The sequence below is a fragment of the Petaurus breviceps genome, unplaced genomic scaffold (assembly GCF_028583685.1).
Source record: "Petaurus breviceps papuanus isolate PSGF00001 unplaced genomic scaffold, PetGlider_PUasm1.0 181, whole genome shotgun sequence".
Classification (NCBI taxonomy): domain Eukaryota; kingdom Metazoa; phylum Chordata; class Mammalia; order Diprotodontia; family Petauridae; genus Petaurus; species Petaurus breviceps.
The window spans coordinates 18,918,779-18,943,313 of record NW_027185784.1 but is presented as its reverse complement, the minus strand read 5'-3'; the positions used below and the strand labels follow the sequence as shown (position 1 = coordinate 18,943,313).

Sequence of the window (24,535 nt, the reverse complement as noted above, 5' to 3'; positions counted from 1 at the left end):
AGAATGATGAAAACAAGATCTTAGGGTGAACTAGAAGCATGTAGAATTACCAAACCAAGTCGAGTAAATTACATATCAATTCCAAATAATTTAATGTTCCACAGAACATTAAAGTTAAGTGTCTGGAGGAGGTGAATGAGGCAATTCACCTTGTGGCACCAACTCAGTCAGAGAATACCAGTATTTTCATTTCAGGTAGAGTGACCTGCATCTTCCACAGGGAAATAGGAAAATTCTCCAACCTTCTAATGTGATTTTTTAAATCAAATCACAGAAATTTAGAAATAATCCGTTACAATTCCTTCATGTTATAAATAAGGTAACTGAGACCCTGAGAATGTGATTTGCCTAAGGTCACACAGCTAACTAATGGAAGAGTCACGGCTAAAATCTCATCCAAGTTTTAAAACATGCAAATAAAACTAGGAGCTTCAAATGAATGAGTGGATAATAGCATAGTTAATGATCTTATCAGTCACCAGTGAGTTGCCTATTCATTCTACTTAGCTCAATTTATACATAATAGGGAAAGATGAAAATGGCTTAAGAGGGGTGGCTAGGTGGCACAATGAGTAAAGTGCCAGCTCTGGAGTCAGGAGGACCAAATTCGGTTCCAGCCTCAGACACTTAACACCCACACAAAAAAACTAGCCGTGTAACCTTGGGCAAGTTACTTTACCCCAATTGCCCTCCAAAAGGCAAAAACAAAAAAAATGCGGATTTATTTAAGGGGCGGCCAGGTGGCTCAGTGAGTAACAGCACCGGCCCCAGAGTCGGGATGACCTGAGATTGAATCCAGGCTCTGATACTTAGCACCACATCCAGAAATAACTGGCCATGTAACCTTGAGCAAGTTACTTAACCCCAACTGCTTTAAAAAAAAATGGCTTAAGAATAGGAAAGTGAATTTCAACAGTGTAATAATTCCCTGTCAAATGTGTGAATTATATCATTCAGTAGATTCTGACTTAGCATTATAAATATTTGCTGATGCAGATGAAAAAACCCAAATGTTTTAGCCATCATGGTAAAATTGCATACACAAAGTTCCATGAATTGCTACTGAATCTTTCTTCTACAACTTAATGAATGGAAGACCTCTGGAGAAGCCTCTGAGAGAGCATCCTAACCCAACCCACAAACCTGCATCTCACCTCAAACATCCTAGTTTGGGTCACCAGCATGTCAAATATTTAGTGACAGTCAAATGTTTAGTCAAGTACAGCATTTATTTTAATCACCACAAAGAATCTGAGAGGACAAATTATGAAAAGCTAAGAAAATTTTGAGAATAATACTCAGTAACTGGATCTAGTATAACACATGAATGGCTTTTATGGCTTGAACATGTTTCTCCCTAGCACAAGCTATCTGTCTCAGATCTTTGGGAAAGTCTTATCTTTAATTTCTGGCTCAAAGTACAACCTGTGACTCCTAACTGAAACTGTGTTTTCCAAAGACACTTGAACCAAGGGCCAGCCCTTATCCTGCACCCAAGAAATCCATGAATTTCATCTATTCCCATGTATGCTCCCATCACCCCTGCCCCACTACCCCTGGCCTAACCTGTTCAACCTTCCCCTGATTCTAATACCTTTTAAAAATCTTACCAATATGGGGCGGCTAGGTGGGGCAGTAAATAGAGCACCAGCCTTGGATTCAGGAGGACCTGAGTTCAAATTTGGCCTCAGACGCTTAACACAAAAACTAGCTGTGTGACCTTGGGCAAATCACTTAACCCCAATTCTCTCCAAAAAGAAAAAAAAGAAAAAGAAAAATCTTGCCAGTATCCCTTAGGTAGGATAACTTTATCCCACCCTAGAATCTGCAGGCCCAGGACTGTTGTTTTTCCCTTTTTATTCTAATTCATCCACTCAAATTAAATTTAATAATAATTAATAATTAAAAAACAATTATATTTATGATTACTTCAGTATTGTCTCAGTAAGGGATGTACTTAGAATATTTATCTCACTCATTAAAATTAAAACAAAACTTTGTTATAATCACTTAAATGACAAACTCATGTTTCCAGACTTAGAAAATAGAGTAATAATTCCCACCTTGTCGTGGTCCATCTCTGTTAATGGTTTCAGAAAGGCTAGGGGTGAAGAGACACACTGCATGCTGAAATGTCGGAGAACTCTGTAACATGAGTGACTGGCAATATTCCATGACATTGGCACAAATCTACAGTGGAAGAATGGTAGGCAAAACTGAGACACATATCACTGAAATCCAATCTCAAAGGACAATAATGCCACCACTTAATTTCTAAAACAATTTCAAATTATATGATTCTCAAATTTAAAGAATAATTCCAAAATCCTTATTCCTCTTACCTGTTGCATAGCCAGTTCAATCTCATCTCTCTTGTTCATTCGATCTCCCTCCACGCCATCTTGAAACTTAAATTGTCGCAGTCTGTCTGAACCACCAAAGCGACTTAGTAGTCCTAAGCATTGGCGCTTAAAAAAAAAGTAACAAAATTGTAGTTGACTTATCATTAAGTAATACACAGTAGTTTAGGAAAAGATCCATGTAGAAGGGGGCACTAGAGTTGAATATTGAAGGAGGTGGGGTTGAAAAGGGAGTGCAATTCAGGCATGAGGAACAGCCAATGCAAAAAGCAAGGATGGGAGATGGAGGGAGAAATGTGTACATGTGTGAGAGATAGCACTGACTGGAGCACTAGCTAGAGAGGGAAGGGGAATGATACATAATGAGGCTGAAAAGCTAGTGAAGGGTCAATTGAGAATAGCTTTAAGAACCAGAGACATTTATATTTTATGTCAGAGGCAATGAGAGCTAGCTACTGGGTTTATTGAGCAGGACAGGGATCCCTTTAAGGAAAAAGATTTTGGCTGCTGTGTAGAGGATAGATTACAGAGATTCAAAGCAGAGACTAATGAGGAGGCAACTGCAATAGTTCAGATGAGAGAGGGATGAGGAGAAGACCAGACAGTTCTAACCACAGGTTATCAATGTGGCTAGCCTACAAGTCACCTAACCTCTGCTTGCCTCAGATTCCTCAACTGTAAAATCAGGAAAATAATAGCACCTACCTCACAGAGTTATTGTAAGGATGAAATGAGATAATGTTTGTAAAGTGCTTTGAATAGTGCATAATACATAAAGGTACTATGTAAGTACTAGCTATAATTATTATTACTACTATTGTAACATGCACATCTTATTTTATCCAAATTAATGAGAGGGTTTCAATTTTAAGATGTTTATTTAAGGCCCTAATGTGTGACTCTTACAGATTTATATAACTTTCTTACTACTTACCTAATGACCCATTAAAAGCAAATGACCCCCCTTCATTTTGATAACAAGTGCATTTTAATTTAGCAAATATATGAGATGCTGGGGGTAGGAATAAATTGCTACCTAAGTAAAAACTATATCTGAGTGAAAAAAGGGATGTTCAATGACTGAATTTTGAGATATATAGGCATAAAAGTCAAACTATCATATAATCAATCGTACAGATATATTTGCTTTACAAATATTTTGAAGAGAAAGAGAAAAATCATCAGCCACACACATCAGACGTATAAAAATATGTTTCTGATGGACATCCTCAAATCCGAAGTGTAAAGAATAGCTGTAAAGTAGTATTTTATAGAAAACTAGTTTTACCAATAGCTTGTTTAGATTTAAAAGACATAGCTACATTTTACAAGGCAGAGACATCAATCTCTTTAAAAGGGAATGAAGCTTGACAAGGCAATAAAACCCTAAGTGGGGAGTAAAGCAGCTGTTGTCAGATATCACCAATGTATCTGTTTTGTTTATATTTTTCCTAGTTTTTATTTAAATTTTATTTTATTTTCAAATTAAGATCTGAATTCTCTCTCACCCACTTCCCCTTACCACTGAAAAAAGCAAACATGTACAGTAAAACAAAACAAATTTTCAAACTGGCCATATCTAAAAAAAAAACAAAAAACCTAGTTCACTATACTCTGAATTCATACCTTTTTTTCCCCCAACTTTCTCTGAAACTTTCATCTCCTCCATCACTTTTTATACCACAATAGTATTCCAAAACACTCATAAGTTCAGCCATGCCCAACTGTGGGATATCCTCTCAGTTTCCAATTTTGGCCATCACAACAAGGGATAGTAGAAATATTTTGCACATATGGGTCCCTTTCTCCTCATTCCTCTATCTTTGAGGTATCTTCCTAAGAGTAGTATCACCAGGTCAAAAGTTACAATTTAATGGCTTTTGGGACAGAGTTCCAAATTGTTTTCAAGAATACACCAATTCAGGGCGGCCAGGTAGCACAGCGAGTAAGAGCACCGGCCCCAGAGTCATCCCAAACTGGGATCGAATCCTGGCTCAGACACTTAGCAATAACCCAGAAACACCTGGCTGTGTAACCTTGAGCAAGTTACTTAACACCAATTGCTTAGGGGCAGCCAGGTGGTGCAGTGAGTAAGAACACCGGCCCCAGAGTCAGAATGACCTAGGATCGAATCCAGGCTCTGTTATTTAGTACCACACCCAGAAATAACTGGCCGCGTAACCTTGAGCAAGTTACTTAACCCCAATTGCTTTTAAAAAAAAAAAAAGGAATACACCAATTCTGGGGCGGCTAGGTGGCACAGTGAATAGAGCACAGGCCCTGGAGTCAGGAGGACCTGAGTTCAAATCTGGCCTCAGACACTTGACACAAAAAACTAGCCATGTGACCTTGAGCAACTCACTTAACCCCAACTGCCCTACCTTCCCCAAAAAGAAAAAAAAAAGAATGGACCAGTTCACAGCTCCATCAATATTATATGAATTTGCCTGTTTGCCCACAGCCCCTCTAGATTGTCATTTTCCCTTTTTGTCAATTTTGCCAGTCTCATGGTTGTTAGATATGCTTAACTACATTTCTTCATCATAAGGAAAGGTTCTGTCTGGAAGGAAGTAGAATCATTGGGAAGCGATAACAATGCTTTTAAAAAGAGTATTAAAAAGAACATTCATTTTTCTTCAAATGAATGAAGATAGGCCACACTATGAGGTCTGACAAGGTGAAGTGGCCAATATTAACACTTCAGTCTTCTTTCTAATGGATCTGAATATAAAAGCAACTAGAATAATGAAATTAACATAGTGTCCATTCTCTGGCTCTTACTTTAGAGTTGTGATACATATCCAAGGTCACTTTTAAGATGATATAATCACATAAAAATGACATGGTAACTTAGAACATGGGAGTGGGATGTGGAACAGACTTCACACGTTTCTCCAAAAGAAATACGGCATTTAAAAGAAACAAAGTGAAAGTTTTGAACAATAGCAGTACTGTAGCCAAAGAGGTTTATCTAAGGCACAATTATTGCTAAAGAAACAAAGTGAATTACCTGAAATCGCCCTATATGACCCTGTAGCTCCATCAGAGACCCTTCGGTTACATCAACATCTAGTTCACTTAGCACTCCTACAAAATACACATGGAAATTTTTTCAAAATAATAATTTTATAATCAACAAATGAAAAATACTATCAGATTTCTAATATTTATATACCCTTGATAGACCTTTGAAATAGATGTTTTAGGGAATTTGAACATTAAGTGCTCATGATATGAGAAGAAATTATATCAGATGAAAATACTAAGGGTATACAAAAAGTAAACTGAGATGAAATTGATTGTAAGGGTCTATTTTAAAAGTGTTCTGAGGAAATTTTCAGAAATACTCATCATCACAAAAAATTAATGACAACAAAATTCAACAGAAAATTTAAGGAATAGTCTGAAATACCAAGAAAATAAGAATTAAACAACTTCTTGTCATCTATAAATTCTACAATATAAATGTTCCTTCTCTAATTAAAATACTGCTAATACTTTTTTTAAAAAATTTCCATTTAATTTTTCAGTATGTATTCAATTCCAGATTCCTAAATAATTTTAGCACCAGGTTCACATTCTTCCTCTTCATCCCTTCATCTTTGGAAATTTAAGGTTCTGGGGCAGCTAGGTGGTGCAGTGAATAGAGCACCGGCCCTGGAGTCAGGAGGACCTGAGTTCAAATCCAACCTCTGACATTTAACACAAAAACTAGCCATGTGACTTTGGGCAAATCACTTAACCCCAACTGCCCTCCAAAAAGCAAAAAAAAAAAAAAAAAAGAATTTAAGGTTCCCTGTTTTCTTTGACCTCAACTCCATACCAATCATCTACCACAAGCATGTACATAGCATAAATTTTGTCACTGCAAAGTAATGCTATTTCTCTGAGATCTCAGCACATGGCATCTGTTCTGTATGTCACAGGATGGAAAGGCCTCGTGGAGGTATTGGCATTTAAGATGAGTTAAGTTAAGATGAGGTCTAAAGGGAACCAGTGATTCTAAATGGTGGAGGTAAGGAATGGGAAGAGCCCAGAGAGGCACAGAGAAGGAACAGTAAGCTGGCTGGTATGGTGTTGGGAGCCAAAGAGGCCTGATCCAGGACTCAGATAATTACCCAATGAGAGCGGACTTTAATATCAAAGAGCTCTTTGAGATGCAACTTTTTGTCAAGTTAGCTCCTGAGTTCTTTGTTATGGGTTACGCTTATAAGGATGTTACTTGAGTTCTGAGATCAATAGGCAATACCTCAAGATTTTAGTTAAGAGCTAAAATATTTGATTCAGCACTCAGGTATCTTTGGGTGATCAGCTCTAAACGTCTTTTGAGGATTGCAGCTTGGGCTTTGAATTTTGCTCTCAATTGTATCTGTTTATGACTACAGCTGCATTAGCAGGTACCTGAGGCCTAGATCAAAGGTCTTACCCTAAGACTTTAGTCTCCTAGATAACAAATCCTTATCAAATTATCTATTCTGTGCTACTTCCAGGACATAACAGACTATAAGGTAATGATAAGAAAAAAACTTGAGTCCCCTTCCTTTGTCTCTTTTGCTCTATAAAAACCTTGTCCTGAGAATCAATAGAGTTCATTGTTCTTCCCTGAACTACCCACATGGCCTGGTCATTTCTTATTCACATTTCCGAATCATGCTAAGTGCTGGACACTGAGCATCCCATAACAGTCTGGCTAGACTGCAGAGCGTAGGAAGGGAACAGAGGTATAGAACAAAGCTAGAGAGTGAGCCTGAGGTAGTGTAAAGGAATTTAAACAACAGAGGAATGTATAGTTGGCTGATCCTATAAGTAACAGGGACCCAGTGGAATTTATTCATATGACCATCTAATGAGCAAAGGTCATACTTGGGTAGAAATGTGCTTCAGGAATAATTCTGTGCAGCTGGCATTAGAGAGGAAGAGACTTGAGTCAGGGAAACCAATTAGGAAACTACTGCAATAGTCCAAAGCATAAGCACCTGAAGTTCTCATAAAAAAATGTATCAACTTGGAGAGATAAAACGCACCCATATAGAAGAATCCACCCATCGATCAAACATCATTTAGTAAGCACTAACTATGTGTCAGGTACTGAGCTAAGCACTAGGGATACAAAGGTAAAAGCCTGTGCCCCCAAGGAAGCATTCTAAGGGGCAAAGGGGGGGGGGGAACAATATGTAAAATAAAAAACTAAAAACAAATTAAGATTTACAGTGTAATTGGGACATATCTTAAATGGGAAGGTATTAACAGCTGGAAGACCAGGAAAGGTTTCCTATCAAAGGCAGGATATGAACTGATATCTGAAATGAGCCAGAGAAACTAAGAAGTAGAGGGGAAGAGGAAGAGCATTCCTGGAAAGGACAGCTAGCTGAAAAGATGAGGAATGTCACATTTGAGGAACTGCAAGTAGGCCAACACATAATAATCACCAGAGTACATGGAAGGGGCGGTCAGGTGGCTCAGCAAGTAAGAGCACCGGCCCCAGTGTCGGGATGACCTGGAGATCAAATCCAGGCTCAGATACTTAGCACCACACCCAGAAATAACTGGCCGTGTAACCTTGAGCAAGTTACTTAACCCCGATTGCTTAAAAAAAAAAAAGAGTACATGGAGGAGAGGTAAAGCATAACAAAACTAGAAAATTAGGAAGGGGCCACCATACATGACAGAAAATAATCAAATGCTAAATTGTATGGAGGACCACAAGTATTATAGGAATTCAGAAGGAGAAACTGATGTGGTCTAGAGTAGGTGAGGGAAAGCTCTACAGAGGAAATGAAATTTGTAACAGATCTTGAAGGATAGCTAGGATTTTGATGGAAGAGAAAGAATTCCAAGCAGGAGGTATACAAGCAACAAAAGCACTGCCAACTCAGATGAGGCAAATGGAAATCAGAGGAAAGAGGAAAAATGAACTAATTCACAATGTAAGTCTTAAGATGTCATATATTTTGCTTTGCCTTCATTCCCCAGTTGTTTCACATGTGTATATGATCTTTTCCTAACTAGGCTAAATCATATCAAGGCAGAGGCCATGTCTTCTCTGTCTTCCATCCCCTAAAGCACCTATTATATAGCATTTACACACAGTAAGCACTGGACAATCACATTCAGAGGGCTTCTTGTTCTAAATGCCACCTTTTCACAATAACCATAAGTCTTTAGTTTAATCAAAAGAAATTAAAACCATGCAATCATATTGCCAAAGATTTACTATTTTAGTCCATTTCAGTTAAATGAGCACAATAATATCATTGGCATCAATTACAAATAAATCATACACCATCAATGTTCAAAAAAACCAAACCACAGTCCATAAGAGAGTACTAAAGGTCCATTTAACACAATTAACTCACCAGGCAATGCGGCTTTGCTGATGATTCCTGTAAGAAGGGCTAGCTCTTGCAGGGAGCCTGCACTGACATCCTGACAGCGTAGTATTGCTTGAATGGTGTCAGAGTGAGAGATGAGAAACTGCAACACCTAAATTGAAGAGAATGAAAGGAAGAAAGAAAAAGAGAAAAATACTAGTGGAGTGTTCTTATAAATTATTATAGTACGGTTTTTAGTGACAATTAGCCATAACCTTCAATAAACTGAATAGAATTATTAAACACAAGAACTTTTTCAGACACCAAGTATGGTTTCATCAATGTAGGGAGCTCCTGGTAAACAAAGTCCCTCTAATGAATCAGATCAATATCTGCTGCAAACAGAAAGAAAAACACAAACATGTCCTTCTTTCTCCAAATTTTATTTGGAACAGATTTTTTTTTTAAATAAAGTTTATGGTATTTCTGGAGTTGATGGCCAATTCTAAGGATAACAGAAAGTTTAGGTAACTGTCATCTCCAATCTCATAGATAAAAAAAACTAGGCTAGAATTTATTTAAGCTAAAAGAGTTAGCACTGCAGGAGTGGGCAAACCATTAAGATAGGAGGTTTGGGTTTGTTTTTTTTTAGTTTTTTACCTTTACTATTTACCTTTTAACTTGTATACAGAGAGGCAGCTTAGCCTAGTGGATAGACTGGAGTCAAAAAGACTTGGGTTCAAGTACCCTCTTGACATCTACTAGCTATGTCCACAAAAATGGATTCCATTATTACCTCCGACTCCTGCTCTCCACAACAACACTTTATGACACATTGCTCTTTAATTATTTCATGCATTTTAACTCTTGACTCCCCAGTAAAAATCTAGGTTTCTCAAAGGCAGGAACCGTATCCTATAAAGCAATAACCCACTTATCTGGAGATCAGACTTTATTAAACATCTCCTATACCAAGACAACAGAATTAAGTGAAATATACACAGTACTAAATTCAGAGTTGATCTGGATGTTATTTCATTAGCATAAGGGGACTGAGAAAAAAATCATAAACCAATACAAGTCAGAAATTATTTTGCAACTCCATTTTTGAAAGGAAGCTGAGTCGCTGAAAGGTTAGGTGACATGCTCAGGGTCATATGGATTGTATGTATTAGCAATTCAGCCTGTACCTCACACTTTCCTGGACCGGCAGCCAGTTCTCTATTCCCTGTCACATTCTCTCTTAACAGAATTGTACTCAATCATAAGCTGAATTTAATTTTATACTAAACAGAACCAAGAGAACGATTTATACTCTAACACCAATACTATACAGACAAACAATTTTGAAAGATTTGAGCACTCTGATCAATATGACAATCAGTTCCAGAGAACTCTTGATAAAACTCGCCACACACTTCCTGACAGGGAGGTAATGAAATAAAGAGTGTAGACTGAGACATATTTTTTTGAACATGGCTAATATCAGAATTTGTTTTGCTAAACAATATGCATTTGTTACAAGGGTTTTTTTTTCTTTCTTTTTCAACTGGGAGTGTCATTGATGCTAATTGAAAAAAATTTAATTTTTAAAAAATTTAAAGTTTATTCCCTCGCAAAACAGATCCTTAGACCTACTGCATTCCACTTAATTGCTCTATTAACCATATCACATCCAACAAACTGACAGCACTAGCAGTAAAACCAGCGTAACAGATAAAAAACAGTGATAGGAAACTAATAAAGGGAGTCAGCAAACCTGGATTCTAGCTCTAACTACAAACAAGATGTGAAACCTAGGCAAGTCAACTAATTTGTCTTAGTTTGCTCATCCATAAAATGAGAGGGTTGAACTGAATGTTATAGTCTTACAAACTAGAATAATAGCTTGTTAGCTGCTTGGAAGTACTGTGTCATTTTTTGGTCTATAACCCAAGGGCTCAGCACAGTATCTGGCATGTAACAGGCACATAATAGATACTTGTTGACTGATTACAACCCCAAAAATTCTACAGCCTTTCTTACCTGTCCTGCTGCCTGCATATGCTGCGCCATACTGGATGTGAGGATAACCTGGCACAACTGGAGAGCGGGAAGAAGAATCTGGCGATATCGATCCACAGGCGCAGGAATGAATACAGGGGGATCTCTCATACCAAAAAGTCTTTATACATTTTATAAACAGAGAAAGCATAGGACAAAGTTACATTTTTTTAAAAATAGATCATTTATATTCAGGTTAATGAAATTTGTCAAATAGACAAACAACAGAAAGATGATTAAAATGTTAAGCTATGAATTTCTATTACTGCTATTCATAGGGTGAGACAAAAGGGTATGATTTGTACTTCGAGTGCTTGCTTCAACAGCATGTACACTAAAATGAGAAGGATTTATATTCTGGCTCAAAGGAAAAAAGGTCTCACCTATACTGCATATATTTAGCACATATAACTATAGTTTGATTAACAAAAACTATTATAAAACAGTACTTGAAATTTCCACTATAATTATAACCCTGGTTTACTGCCTCAGAAACAGAAAACAAATCACTTCCAAATTTCCCTCCCCCATTCTTGACTTTCATAATATTTCTGTATTCTTTATTAATGAGTTCTAACAAGACTTCCACTTAGACTCTACTAAAACTATTAAGGTGACAAGAAAGTGAGTGTATGGGGCAGCTAGGTGGTGCAGTGGAATAGAGCACAGGCCCTAGAGTCAGGAAGGCCTGAGTTCAAATCAGACCTCAGACACTTGACACTTACTAGCTGTGTGACCTTGGGCAAGTCAGTTAACTCCAACTGCCTTGCCTTCTCCCTCCCCCCCAAAAAAGAAAAGAAAGTTAGTGTAAAGTTGGAAAACAATCTTGTAACCTTCACGATTAGGCCTCAAGTTACCAAAATATCTTAATATCCCTGCCCATCTAAAAACTGGAGTTAGAGAGGGGTAGGTAAATTAAAAACTGCAAACTTCTTCAATTTAGCACCTGGAAATTCACCTTGTTAGCCCAACTAAACTGTTAAACCAGAAGGAAATGTTCAATTCTATAGCAGCTTAATCATCTAAATTGTTGATGAGTTTAAGGAAATGCTTTTTTTGTACCTTAGTTCAAATTGGAGTGAAATAAGCTAAAACTAAGCTAAAAGAAAATTGAGTAATGCAAAGAAATTTGATGGAGAAATTAAAAATTAAGAATTGGTGGGTAATTCAGTACATTTTTACAATATAAAATGAAAAAAAGATGAATTCTTAAATGTTAATTTTAAGTCTTTGACCAACAGAAGATCCACCAACTAATTGTTATTTAGCTTCATCTCTGAACTCTTCAATAATACCAAAACTCAAAGGCTCATTGGAATGCAAACAACATCCTCTACATAAAAATCAATCTCTTGCAGCTCAAAACTTCTTTCTGATAATGAAAACTCCAAAAACAGTTTATTTTCATTACTTCATTGACAGTGAAAAGAACAAGGGAATAGATATTTTAAGCAGTTTTAATTTTCTTCTTGGAAAAGGAAATTATACTTTACCAAAATTATGTGATTACTTTTCATAAACATTTCCCCCTTACAAACTTGTTTCTCATATTCATCAAATTCCATATACTGCCATCTGCCTAATCATGCACTTGAGAATTTATACCTGAATGAGTTTTTGTGAAGCCAATTTTGAACCTAGATATAAATATATCTGTGTGCACATGGGCCATTTGCTCTGCTATTGAATAAACTCAGGGAAGATTCTGTTCAATTATGCTACCCCAACAAACAACCTTGAATTTTGTTTCCTTCTCTAGTCCCTTATCTGAGAGCAGCTTTCCCTTTACCATCAGGCAGAGCTGCCTCATCCACAATGACAGGGCGGCAAAGAATACAGTTCAGAAACATTGAGGCAATTAAATGTTAATTAAGAATGCTTCTGGGCCATTAAGAAGATTGTGGTAAATGGAAGGCCAAATCAACTGGCAAACTTCACTCATTATTACACAAATTCAAATAACTTGCAAATAAAAACCAAAACTACAAAGAGATTTTGTTTTGTACAAGGACTCTGTATTGGAAGAGAGACCCAAAAAATACACTAACAGATTATAACAGTTTACTACTCAGTGAGATGTGAATATCATTTAAGGAGATTTAGTTACTAGAATAGCAAAAACATTGTTTGCCAGTAAGACAGTCCTATAGCAAGGTCTCTTTTTGCCACCTTCCAAGCTCAGGGGGCCAGTTTTATAATGAGTCATTGAATATATTTAATGAATAAATCATACCAGTTTTACATATCTTTGAATCTCCTAGCCCATTAGATTTTTAAATGAACATTTTTTTAGTGAGGGTTAATCCTGCCTTTGTCTTTGCCCTTCTATCACATCCTAGAGAAAATGAAACTGTAACTCATCTATTTCTAGTGTTTAAAACTTCTGAGCTACTTGGGCCCTTTTTCATTTGGCTTTTTTGATTGCCATGCTCCAATGGCCCAATAATTGTGATATCTTCCACCGTATTCTGAAAACTTCAAATACCATACAGGTGTTGATTCTATATTTTTGGATGTATTCAGCTCAACTGGCAATTTAAATAGAGATATGGATATATAATGAGTGTTTTTATATAAAAAAAAAAACCACCCTTTTTTTTCTCTACTATAGGTTAAAGCCTGAAATAACATGAGGCTTTAAGGCAAGTGTTGGTTTTCTCCAACACTATACCTTAAAGGACTCACTATAATAACAGGATTCTAATTATTAGCAATATATTAAATATATTAAACAGAAGCAATAGGGAAAAGAACTACCAAGAAAAAAACCCAGTATTTAAACATTTAAAAAACCAACAAACTGCAATATTTACTCACATGTCTCTTTTCACCTTGATATTTTTGATATAAAAGAAAGCATTCCTCCAATATAATTTATGTATATTTTGTTGTTGTATTTACCTAGCCATCTTCATTAAATAATTACTAAGAGTAATTAGCTCTTAGGGCTTAGGAAAAAATACTATCTCAGATAGAAATGGAATCTAAAAATCTCCTAATATTTCCACTGTCACAGAATCTCAGCTTTAGGAAGAACAAACGGTGGTCATTTAGTCTAACTTCCAAGCAGAAGTCTGAATCTTTTTTTTTTTTGCTTTTTTGGAGGGAGAAGGCAGGCCAAGGTCACACGGCTAGTAAGTGTTAAGTGTCTGAGGCCAGATTTGAACGCAGGTCCTCCTGACTCCAGGGCTGGTGCTCTATTCACTGAATATTCTAGCCCCTAGAAGTCTGAATCTTGACAAATATTGAAGAGAAGTGGTCATTCAGCTGCTACTTGTATATGTTCAGAGACAGTGAACTCACTACCACAGAAAGGATCTGATTTTATTTTGGAACAGCTCTAATTATTAAGAAATTCTTCCTTAAGTTATGCTGAAGTCAATCTTATTGTATTGTTTTATCAACAGATTCTATTTCTGCCCTCTGCAGCCAAGCAGAAGCAGCATAATCCTGTTCCCTTCTGACAAACTTTCAAATAATTCAACAAAGTTATCATTCTCTACTAAATTGTCTCTTTCCCAGTTGCTTACTATTTAAAAACAAAGTGTGCTTTGGGGGTTCTGGGAAGATGGCAGAGTAGGTCAGATAACTTCAAGCTTCCCCAAATTTCCTCTACAAAAGACTGAACATTACCTCAAAGTGAACACAGAGCAGCAGAAATAAACAAAAGTTTATTTTTGAAGCATTTGTCCTCCTAAGACAAGTGGAAAGGACCCCAGGAAAGACTAGACTATTCCAGGGATGGAGGTCTGGCTACAGTGAAGCACAAACACTCCAATGGAATCAACAAACAAAAAGCCCTGGGGGCAGCTAGATTGGGAGGCAGCCACAGCCATAATCTCAGAAACTTTCACTTCAAGGATAGTATCAGGGTCTCATGGCTGACCACTGTCAAGGGATGCCAAGCACAGATGTGCAGAGCAGATGTAGTACTGAGCTGAAGCTGAGGAGAATAGGCTAGTACATGCCTGGGGAGTGCGGGAGCAAAAAGGCAAAGACCCTGCTGGCTGTGGGTACTTGCAGGAGAGCAGAGCCCCCGGTTTCAGCTCCACAGCAGGGAGGACAGTTAAAGTTTGCAGCCACTAGAGGCACCATAGGCAACAAGAGCATTTTCAAGGCACCTGGGGGGGCCCTGGCTGTGGCTGAGGGGTACAGAAGGTGGCCCCAAGTTGGGCCCCAGGACATCATTCCCCACACCTCTGGACTAGAACTTGACATAATAAGCTGCTAAAAAAACCAAAACAAAACAAAATAAAAATGAGTAAGCAAAGGAGAAAAAAACTAACCACAGCCACTATGGAGAAAGAGATCTGGGTTCATATTCAGAGGAAGCCATTCAGTGCAGCTAAAAAAGCTATTCCTTTTTCAATGAGAAATGTCAAATGTTCATAAGCCCAAGAGGAGTTCTTAGAAGAACTTTAAAAGTCAAATAAGAAAGATGAAGGAAAAATCAGAAGAAAAAAATAAGAGCAATCTAAGAAAATTATGGGAAGAAAGTCAACCAACTAGAAAAAGAGAATCAAAAACGTAAGGAGGAAAAGTAATTCCTTGAAAATGGCTAATGATGTTATTAGACACCAAGAAATAACAAAACAAAATCAAAAGAATTAAAAAATAGAAGAGAATGTAAACATCTCATCAAAAAACCAACTGATCTGGAGAAGAGTTCCAGGAGAGACAACATAAGAATTATTGGACTACCTGAAAGTTATGATTTAAAAAAAAAAAAAGAATCTTGATACATTATTACAAGAAATTATTAAGGAAAATTGCCCTGTAATTTTAAAACAAATAGGAAAATCAGAAATAGAGAAAATCCACCAATAAAGTTTCAAAGCTCCTAGGTTAAGGAGAAACTATTGCAAGTAATAAGGAAAAAAAACAATTTAAATACAGGATTAAAAAAAGATTACACAAGACCTAGCAGCATCTACATCAAAGGACTGTAGGTTTTGGAATACTGTATTTCACAGAACAAAAGAGCTGGGTTTACAACCAAGGGTAACTTACCCAGCAAAGTTAAGTATCCTGAATGAAAAAAATGAAGACAACAAATTGAAAAACTCTCAGGTATTTGGGACAAAAAGAACAGAACTGAAGAGAAAATTCAACAGGAGAAATGTAAGGTAAACATTAAAGACCAATTATAAGGGACTCAAAAAAGTCAAATTGTTTACTTCTTATAAGTAAAAATGTTATCATTACTCTTATGACAGTCATTATTTGGGTAGTTTGAAAGAAAGGCTTGGGCTAGGTTATGCATAATGGGGTGATTCTTAAAAAGAAAACTGGGTAGGTGCAGAAAAAAGGAATGATTATCTCATACAAATGAGGCATGAAAGGAAGAATGAATACAGAAGAAGCAAGTCATCATGGAGGGCTGGTAGTGCTGGAACCTTATTCTCATCAGAAATGAATTAAAGCAGGAACAACATATACATCTACAAGGGTATAAAAGGCTTCTAAATTTAGAAGAAAAAAGAGGTTGAGGGGATAGGATAACAGAGTGACTTTTAGACAGGTATATAGATTAAGAACTGGGAGGACGGAGGTTGGATAAGGGAGGAACTCTTAGAAAGATAGATTAAGGTAGAAGATAGGGAGAGAATAAAGGAGGGACTCTTACAGGGGTAGGTAGATCAAGGAATAGGAGAGCAAGGAAGCTGGTAAATTAGAGAGTGAGAAGGCATAGGGTAAATAGGATGGGAAGCATAGTAAGGAAAAACAGGATGGAAGAAAATACACAAGTAATTATAACTCTGAATGTGAATGGGACAAAATTACCCATAAAATGGATAGCAAAATGGATTAACAATCTCAATTCAACAATATGATGCTTTCAGTAAACACAATAAAAATAATAGATGAACACAAAGTTAAAATAAAGGGCTGGAGTAGAATTTATTGTTAAAAAAAAAAAAAAGCAGGGGTAGCACTTGTATCCTCAGAAAAAGTTAAAGCCAAAAGAATTAATTAAAAGAGAAAAATTGGGAAACTATGCTATGTGTCACCATTATTCAATATTGGTTTAGACCATTTAAAATAACTAGGTAGTATAAAATACTTGAGAGTATACCTACCAAAACAAGACACAGGAACAACATGAACATAAATATAAAACACTATACAAATAAAGTCAGATTTAAATAACTAGAGAAATATTTATTGTTCAAGGGTAAACAAAGCCAATATAATAAAAATGACAATTTTACCTATTTACTCAATACCATCCCAATTAAATTACTAAAAAATTATTTTATTTTACTAAGTTAGAAAAGTGTGTGTGTGTGTGTCTGCGTCTGTATGTGTGTGTAGTTAAGTTTAATTGTAGCCTTCTCTAAAGTGATTAGAAAGTAGAAAATTGGGAAAACCACAGACAGACAGTACCTCAGATAGGATGTGATTGTGATGAAATACTGCTGTGACATGAGAAATGATGAGCTGATTGATTTAAAAAGCCATGGAAAGACTTGAACCTAAGAAGGAAGTTACTACCAAGAGGAAGCACAGAAAAGCTGGGTTGTTCTGAAAACAATGCATAGGATTTATTATATAGGTTTTTATGAAATGGAAATTTATTGCTTTATACTGAATCCTCCCCTATATTCTACTGCATACATGAAATGTCCTTTTCTTTTCTCATTTTGTATTCAAGTTAAAAATGAATAAATAAATTTTTACAATAAAAAACAAACAAAAAAAGAAACAAAGACTGCTTTCAAAAAACTACCACAAAGTACATGTTTATAAGGATCGGCAAGAGAAATAGTACTAAAGTGCTTAAATATGATTAATATAATGAATGCAGACAAGCAGGGGAACATTAACATGAAGCAAGTGAAGTAAGAGAACCAAGAAGACAAAATATACAATGACTGTTGCTATTGTTCAGTCATGTCCAACACTTCACGCCAATACTGTCCATGGGGTTTTCTTGACAATTACTGGAGGAGTCTGCCATTTCCTTCTCCAGTGCACGAAGGCAAACAGAGGTTAAGTGACTTGCCCAGGGTCACACAGCTAGTAAGTGACTGAGGTCAAATCTGAACTCAGGTCTTCTTGACTCCAAGTTCAGTGCTCTATCCACTGAGTCATCTAGCTGTCTCATACACAATGACCACAATAATGTTAACAGAAAGAACCACCAGAAAGCAAACAATGTGAAAGTTGCAAAATTACAAAGAAATAAGCATCATCCCAAAGAAAAGATAAGAAGACACCTCTAGTCCACTCCTTTACAGAGGTGGGAAGTCCATGAGTGTGGTACATTACACATATAACAGATTTTGTTTTTTGATGTATTGACCAATTTTGCCAATTTCTTCCTATTCTTTTTCTTTTTTTTCTTTAAAATATTGTTATATAAAATAACCCTTCATGAAGGGAAGGAATGCTGGAGGAAATTTTGGTGATTAAAAAAATCAATAAAAATCTATCTTTAAAAAATTATGATGAAGAACATATTATAAGAATGGGAGACAGAAATAGTATCAAAAGGTTTAAAAGGTGATATGGAACAAGCAAGATTTTCTTTCTCTTTTTAGTTTTAAGTCTGGAGCAGAAAAGTTAGGCTCAATACCGGTAGTTATAGCCTAGGACAATGCTGAGGATTTTTTTTCCTAATGAGAATGACAGATCACCTGAGCAGAGTATGGTACAAAGATGATAAAAAGGCAACTAAACAGGGATAAAAGCAGTGAATATTACTAACTTTCTACTACTAAGCTTTCTTCTTCTCTTCAGCTCAGGTTGTGGCACAACAATCATGCCTCTCCTCAGAATGCAGTTACTATTTCAAGTTAAAATTTTCTTTCTTTTTTTTTTATTTTGCTTTTTTTTTGGAGAGGGGAAGGCTGGGCAATTGGAGTTAAGTGACTTGCCCAAGGTCACACAGCTAGTCGGTGTTAAGTGTCTGAGGCCGGATTTGAACTAAGGTCCTCCTGACTCCAGGGCTGGTGCTCTATTCACTGCGCCACCTAGCCGCCCCATCAGATTAAAATTTTAAGAGTGTGTTGAGCAAACATTTCCTCGATTTTCTTCTTAAAATACAAAGTTTAGTAAGTATAGAAAATTATAACAGACATTACATCACCATTTACTACTCATAATTATGACCTAAAGACATCTCCATAACACAATGAAACACAGTTATAACACCAATTCAAAACCATAATCACTTCTCCACTATATATTCAATTTAGTGATTATGAAGGATTACAAGAGAAAATGCAAGAATAAATGGGTTTAAACAAATGTAATACTAGCCACATACAGAATTGTAAATATCTAGAATAAGGGATTTTATACGGCCAAATCTGACCTCTGGGAACTTCTGTTGGTACAGTTCAGAACTAACAAAATTTACCTAAAATATGAGCTTATCTTTCTGAAAATTGAGCGTAGAATGCATTGTATCATTATATAATACAACAATTGAAGCAGAATCTTAGCAACAAGCCAGGAAAATTTAGTTTAGACTGGTACATTAACTCCTACCCTAAAAGTAGGGAGAGAAAAATGACACAATATCCCCAAACTGAGAGAATAATCCCACTGGCTCCCGCTGTACTGATACTTACCCCTGATGGTCTATTTCTGGACGCATATCATAGACTTGGCACTGTGCCAGTCTCACAATCACACCAGACTTCAGCAGCTCTAATGCTCCTTGTTGTATTTTGGCCACTCTTGTCAAGAATGCCTAACAAGGTAGAAAAATTTATTAAGCACCTAGTAGGTGACAGGCGCTAGGGAAAACAAATACAAAAGTGGTGAAAGTTGCTAAAGGAGCTTATATTCAATCACGAGAACTGGTCAAAGTCATATCAAGATTACTTTCTCACGTAAAATCAAATTCTCTCATAAATTAAAACTCCGCATGATGGAAAATTGTAAAGTGGCTAAGAGGAAGCAAGAAGAGCTGGTACCTTTCCATGAGTGCCTAGCTCATAGCGAATGCTGCCACTCTATGCTTTGAGCTTTTTTGTGTGTGTGTAATCAGAATATGGTTAATGAGCATTTGATCTGGGATTTGAACCAAGCCAATAGGATGAAAGCAGTGAATCAAGGTCATGTAAGAAAAGTTCTCACAATAGTCTAGCAATGGCATTACAAAATTAATTATAATGGAAACATGGCAACCCTGCCCTTTAATACCAAGAAAATAAATTTCCACCAAATAACCACACTAAACACATTAAAGAAGAAGACTGGATTTAGAGCCAGGAATCCCACTTAAATTTTAGCTCTATTTCTTAACGCATGTGACCCTGAGCAACTCAAATACTTTGAGTCTCCGCTTCCTTACCCGAAAAATGATGAGTTGGACTAAATGATCTCTAAAGTCCCTACCAACTCGAGATATTATAACACCAAACTTTAAAATTCCTTAGTGGTATCTATAACTCATATGATGGAAAATAACATTTAAGACATATAGTACCTGAGTTATCAGTCCTACTGGTTGAATTAAACTAAGCGCTATGTCGGAGCTTACTCACCATTTTCGATTCATAAGTATAAAGAGCTTTCAAAAGAGGGGGTTGGGGAGTAAGCAAGCTCTGCAGAGTGAGGTCATCTTCCACTAGGCTGTCCACAAGCACCTTTAAGTAACCACTGTTGGACAGATACAAGAGCCACTGCTGCTGTTTATCTACAGAAACAATTCGGTCAAGCAATGCCAGGGCCAACATCTAAAGAAAAAATAAATAAAAACCATAAAGATGATTCACAAACTTTTTAATATAACTAAAAAGAATACTATTTACATACCAGAAGTTTATAATAGAAGATTACTATTGAAAATAAAATGTACTCCTTTTTTTCCAAAAGAAATATAAAGCCTGATGACTATTTCCTTGTATTATTCAGGATCTTCCTAAGTTTCAAATTTGAGAAGCACTATTTGCTGTGTGAAAATGAGAAATTTTATGGAAAATTTATATATTCATGTTCAATCCATCAACAAAAATGGTAGTATTAAGCAAATCCCAGTAGAATATGACATTCTGTTTTAAAATTATTTTTTAAAAAGTTCTCTCTCAGGGAAAAATAAGCCTAGAATATAAAAATAAATTCTACTAGTTCATTAGGCATCCTGGAAACCAGAAAACTATATTAAAGTACTAACTTTATGCTTCTACAATGTAATGATCACTGCTATTCATAATGATACCTCCTGGACAAAAATATATTTTGCACCAAAGATAACAATAAATTTTGTTCAGTACAGTTTTGGGGTTAAATATACTTTAATTAACTGAAAACTGGCAACACACACACACATACACACACACATATTGTATATACACATGTATGCATACACACACATACATACATAGTAACTCTCTATTAACCAGAATTTAACATCCCAATCATGCCACATAATCATATACTTTATAATAATCCAGAAAATAAGTCTCATCATACTGCAATAATTTTTAATTGATCTACATTTATATCTAAGCTAGTGAATTTCTTATTTAAGATAAAAAATTAGGGCTTAATTTACTCTTCCAATCTCATGACCATCACAGGCATCTCGACAGACTACTTCCATAAGGGCTGCTCCATAACTCTCAATGATAGCTATGTTTTCTCGCTGCAATTTACTGAAAGCATCTTCAGGTGCTGTTAGTCGTTCCCACATGGTCTTCTTGGCTAAAAAAGCAAAGAAACAGAAAAAACTTTTGCTAAAAGGACAAAGTTATTTTATGAATATATTTTCTATAAAGCAATGTAAAATAAATTTTCATCATTTTAAAGACCTAATCAATGATTCTAGAGCAACTAACTTCAGAGAACACTATATATCCCATAAGCATCCACTGAGATTACAATAAAATCAATAAAAGCATATTCGTTATTTTTAAAGGATGTGTTAGAAAAATCCAGTATAACTAGTCATGTTGCTGACTATCCTTTCTCTCTCATCCAATCATATATATCCAGCTCTCTCTTGTCTAGCCCTGTGGAATCTCTTTTTCATGAGACCCTCCAGAATTGTCTAGATTGACTTACATGCAATTTGTAAAAATAGTTACTACAATCTATTTTTCTAATTTCTGGTTAAAACTTTGTTTAAAAGAATTGCAAAGATAATATTAAGATTCATTAGAGTTCAAAGATAGTATCATAACCTAGGGATTACAATTTCCAATTAAAACCCGCTATTATAAAAAGATGCACCAGGAAAGTCAGAATCCAGAATATCAAGTTTCCGTTATTAGAAATTATGTTTTGTGACCCAATTTGGAAAATGTGAAGAATGACTTGTATATGTAATATCTCTTATACTGGCATAAACTACTGTCTTCTCTTCAGCTGATGCACAATAAAGAAGGTTCCATTCTAAACAATGGGACAGATGTGTTGCTGAATGCATTTTCCCACAGAAATAATATTATACGGCAGTGATGTGTGCTAGAAAATGCACTGGATTTAGCATCCTGGCTCCATTTTTTTATTATGTGATTCTGGGGAAAGTCACTTAACTTCTCTAGGCCTCAGTTTTCTTATCTATAAAATGAGAAGAAGGCTGAATGAAATCTAAGGTATCTTCTAGGACTAAGTCAAATAAACCCATATAGTAAGCATAACACATACAAAGGATAACAATTATTAGTAGTGTATTTCAGATGCATTATAGACTCATTGGGTGGTGTGGGCTGACCTAGAAAGTTAATCACTACTTGTAACACCGAGTCTATAGGAAAATGAATTCTGAGGCCCAAGCAATCAAACTGAAAACCAACCTTTGGAATACAATTTTACAGTCAATTGGGAACTACCTTACACAATTTACAATATAATCATCATCTGTTGGAGACCCAAACTCAAAGATTTTTCAAAAGTTTTTAATGAGGTTATCTAGAAAACAAGCATATCTAACCAATGGGAGTTAGCCTCAAAGATCACATTAAGCATAAATGTTGATCATCCTAAAATTAGAGACTTATTTTTTTGAGGGAACATGCCTATTAAGAGCAATACAAGGAGACGAAGAGGCAACAGAAGCACAGATTCAGACCTAGAAGAGACCAATCCCCTAAATTTACAGCAAATGAAAATCCTGAGACCCAAAAAGGGGAAGTAACTTAACCAAGATCACAAAGGTGGTGAGTGGGAGAACCACGATTTAAAGCCAGATCCTCGGATTCCAAATGCATCTCTTTACTACACCACCACTTTCTTTCTGAAAGTTTTTGTACAATGAATCATACCCTTCCCATTCTATAAAACAGCAAGATTTTAAAAGGTAAATTGACATGGGCAGCTTTGAAAGTAGCATGTTAAATTTACTATATTTTTAAAGACAATCTGTTCATAATTGAGATTCAAATTCAAATATGATCTTATTTTCTGTTCCTACAATGGATATGGAAATGTTCTTTTTTAGTGTTCATTAAATTCAGAACATAAAAAGGAAAATTAAGAAAAGAAAAAAAGGCAAATTCATGGAGATCACTATAACAGCCTCAAACTGTTTTCCTTTACATAAATCTTTCTTCATCCTTCAATCTATTTTGCATATCACTGCTACCTTGTTGCTGCTGTTAATTCATTTCACTTGTGCCCAACTCTTGGTGACCCCATTTGAGGTTTTCTCGGCAAAGATAATCGAATATTTTGCCATCTCCTTCTCCAGCTCATTTTGCAACAGGTGAAGAAACTGAGACAAACGGGGGTAAGTGACTTGCCCAGGGTCACACAGCTAGCAAGTGTCTAATGCCACATTTGAAAGCAGGAAGATAACTCTTCCTGACTCCAGGTCTAGCATTCTATCCACTGTACCACCTAGTTGCTAAATTTCCTTTAAAAACAGATTTCCTCATGTCAAATGTAAGTAAAAAATAAAGCCATTCATATGTATGGAAACATTTGACATTCAAAAACAGGGTTAATGTTTTCTCAGAAGAGTAAATCTAGTGGTTCCACCACTTCACCATACCTCTGGGAAACTACTACAGACTTTAAAAGAAACTAATGTGTGAAAAATGCTTTTAATAAATAGAAAATTTAAGCATCAAGGTTGACAACTTTCATACCATTTTTAATCACATATGAACCAAAGAATGGGTGATGAGTTCTTGGAAAATATTAAGAACAAACACAGCTTCAACTAACATGTTTGAAAACAGCATAGTTTTACTCTATTTGACAAACTTCAATTTTAATGGAATTAAAAAAGAACAATGAAACAAAACTAAATATTATAAAGAAGCAAGCATAACTATAAAGGACAAAGAATAATTACTCTGCTGTAAGAAGAAAAAACTAAAGTCTTCTAATCACTTTCTATGTTGGTTTTACTAATTAATGTACAATAAATTTATATTTGATTCAAAAGTTATTTTTTCAACTAATTATCTTTTTAAAAATTTTTTCTTTTTGAAGGGCAGTTGGGGTTAAATGACTTGCCCAACCAAGGTCACATGGCTAGTTTTTGTGTTAAGGCCGGATTTGTCTAAGGCCGGATTTGAACTCAGGTCTTCCTGACTCCCGGGCCAGTGCTCTATTCAACTACTTATCTTACTGCAACTTTTGAATAATGGTTTCAAAGATCCATTTACATAGAACACTATCAAGAAATTAAATAAAATAATGAAAAGAAATGCAAACATAGTAGCAATTAATAATTCACACATTGTCCTAATTTTTTTCCACTGGTAACTGATTCAAAGGAAAGAATAAAAGAAAAAAATGAAGAGAACAGGAAATTCTGTATATGAAGTCTATGAAAACTATGCCAGGGAAATGTATATTTGTAGAGGCAATGCCATGTGTATAGATAGATAGATAGACAGACAGAGAGATAGATAT

The 24,535-nt window shown here is 35.8% G+C and overlaps 1 protein-coding gene and 1 long non-coding RNA gene across 3 annotated transcripts in view; one reads left to right on the top strand and one right to left on the bottom strand.

Moving 5' to 3' along the window:
* Positions 1 to 15,707, top strand: part of LOC138160634 (uncharacterized) — a 34,958-nt gene extending 19,251 nt beyond the window's left edge. The window contains exon 3 of the long non-coding RNA XR_011168178.1: positions 14,122 to 15,707. This is a non-coding gene — a long non-coding RNA (uncharacterized lncRNA). The remainder of the gene's footprint in view (positions 1 to 14,121) is intronic.
* Positions 1 to 24,535, bottom strand: part of NUP205 (nucleoporin 205) — a 102,467-nt gene that overhangs the window by 13,406 nt on the left and 64,526 nt on the right. For both annotated transcript variants that reach the window (XM_069087293.1, XM_069087295.1), the window contains exons 31-38: positions 21,225 to 21,373; positions 20,215 to 20,406; positions 19,294 to 19,415; positions 10,697 to 10,835; positions 8,717 to 8,843; positions 5,371 to 5,447; positions 2,343 to 2,468; positions 2,064 to 2,190 (exon numbers count right to left, since the gene is read on the bottom strand). In XM_069087293.1, the coding sequence (XP_068943394.1) occupies positions 2,064 to 2,190; positions 2,343 to 2,468; positions 5,371 to 5,447; positions 8,717 to 8,843; positions 10,697 to 10,835; positions 19,294 to 19,415; positions 20,215 to 20,406; positions 21,225 to 21,373 (1,059 nt within the window). The remainder of the gene's footprint in view (positions 1 to 2,063; positions 2,191 to 2,342; positions 2,469 to 5,370; positions 5,448 to 8,716; positions 8,844 to 10,696; positions 10,836 to 19,293; positions 19,416 to 20,214; positions 20,407 to 21,224; positions 21,374 to 24,535) is intronic.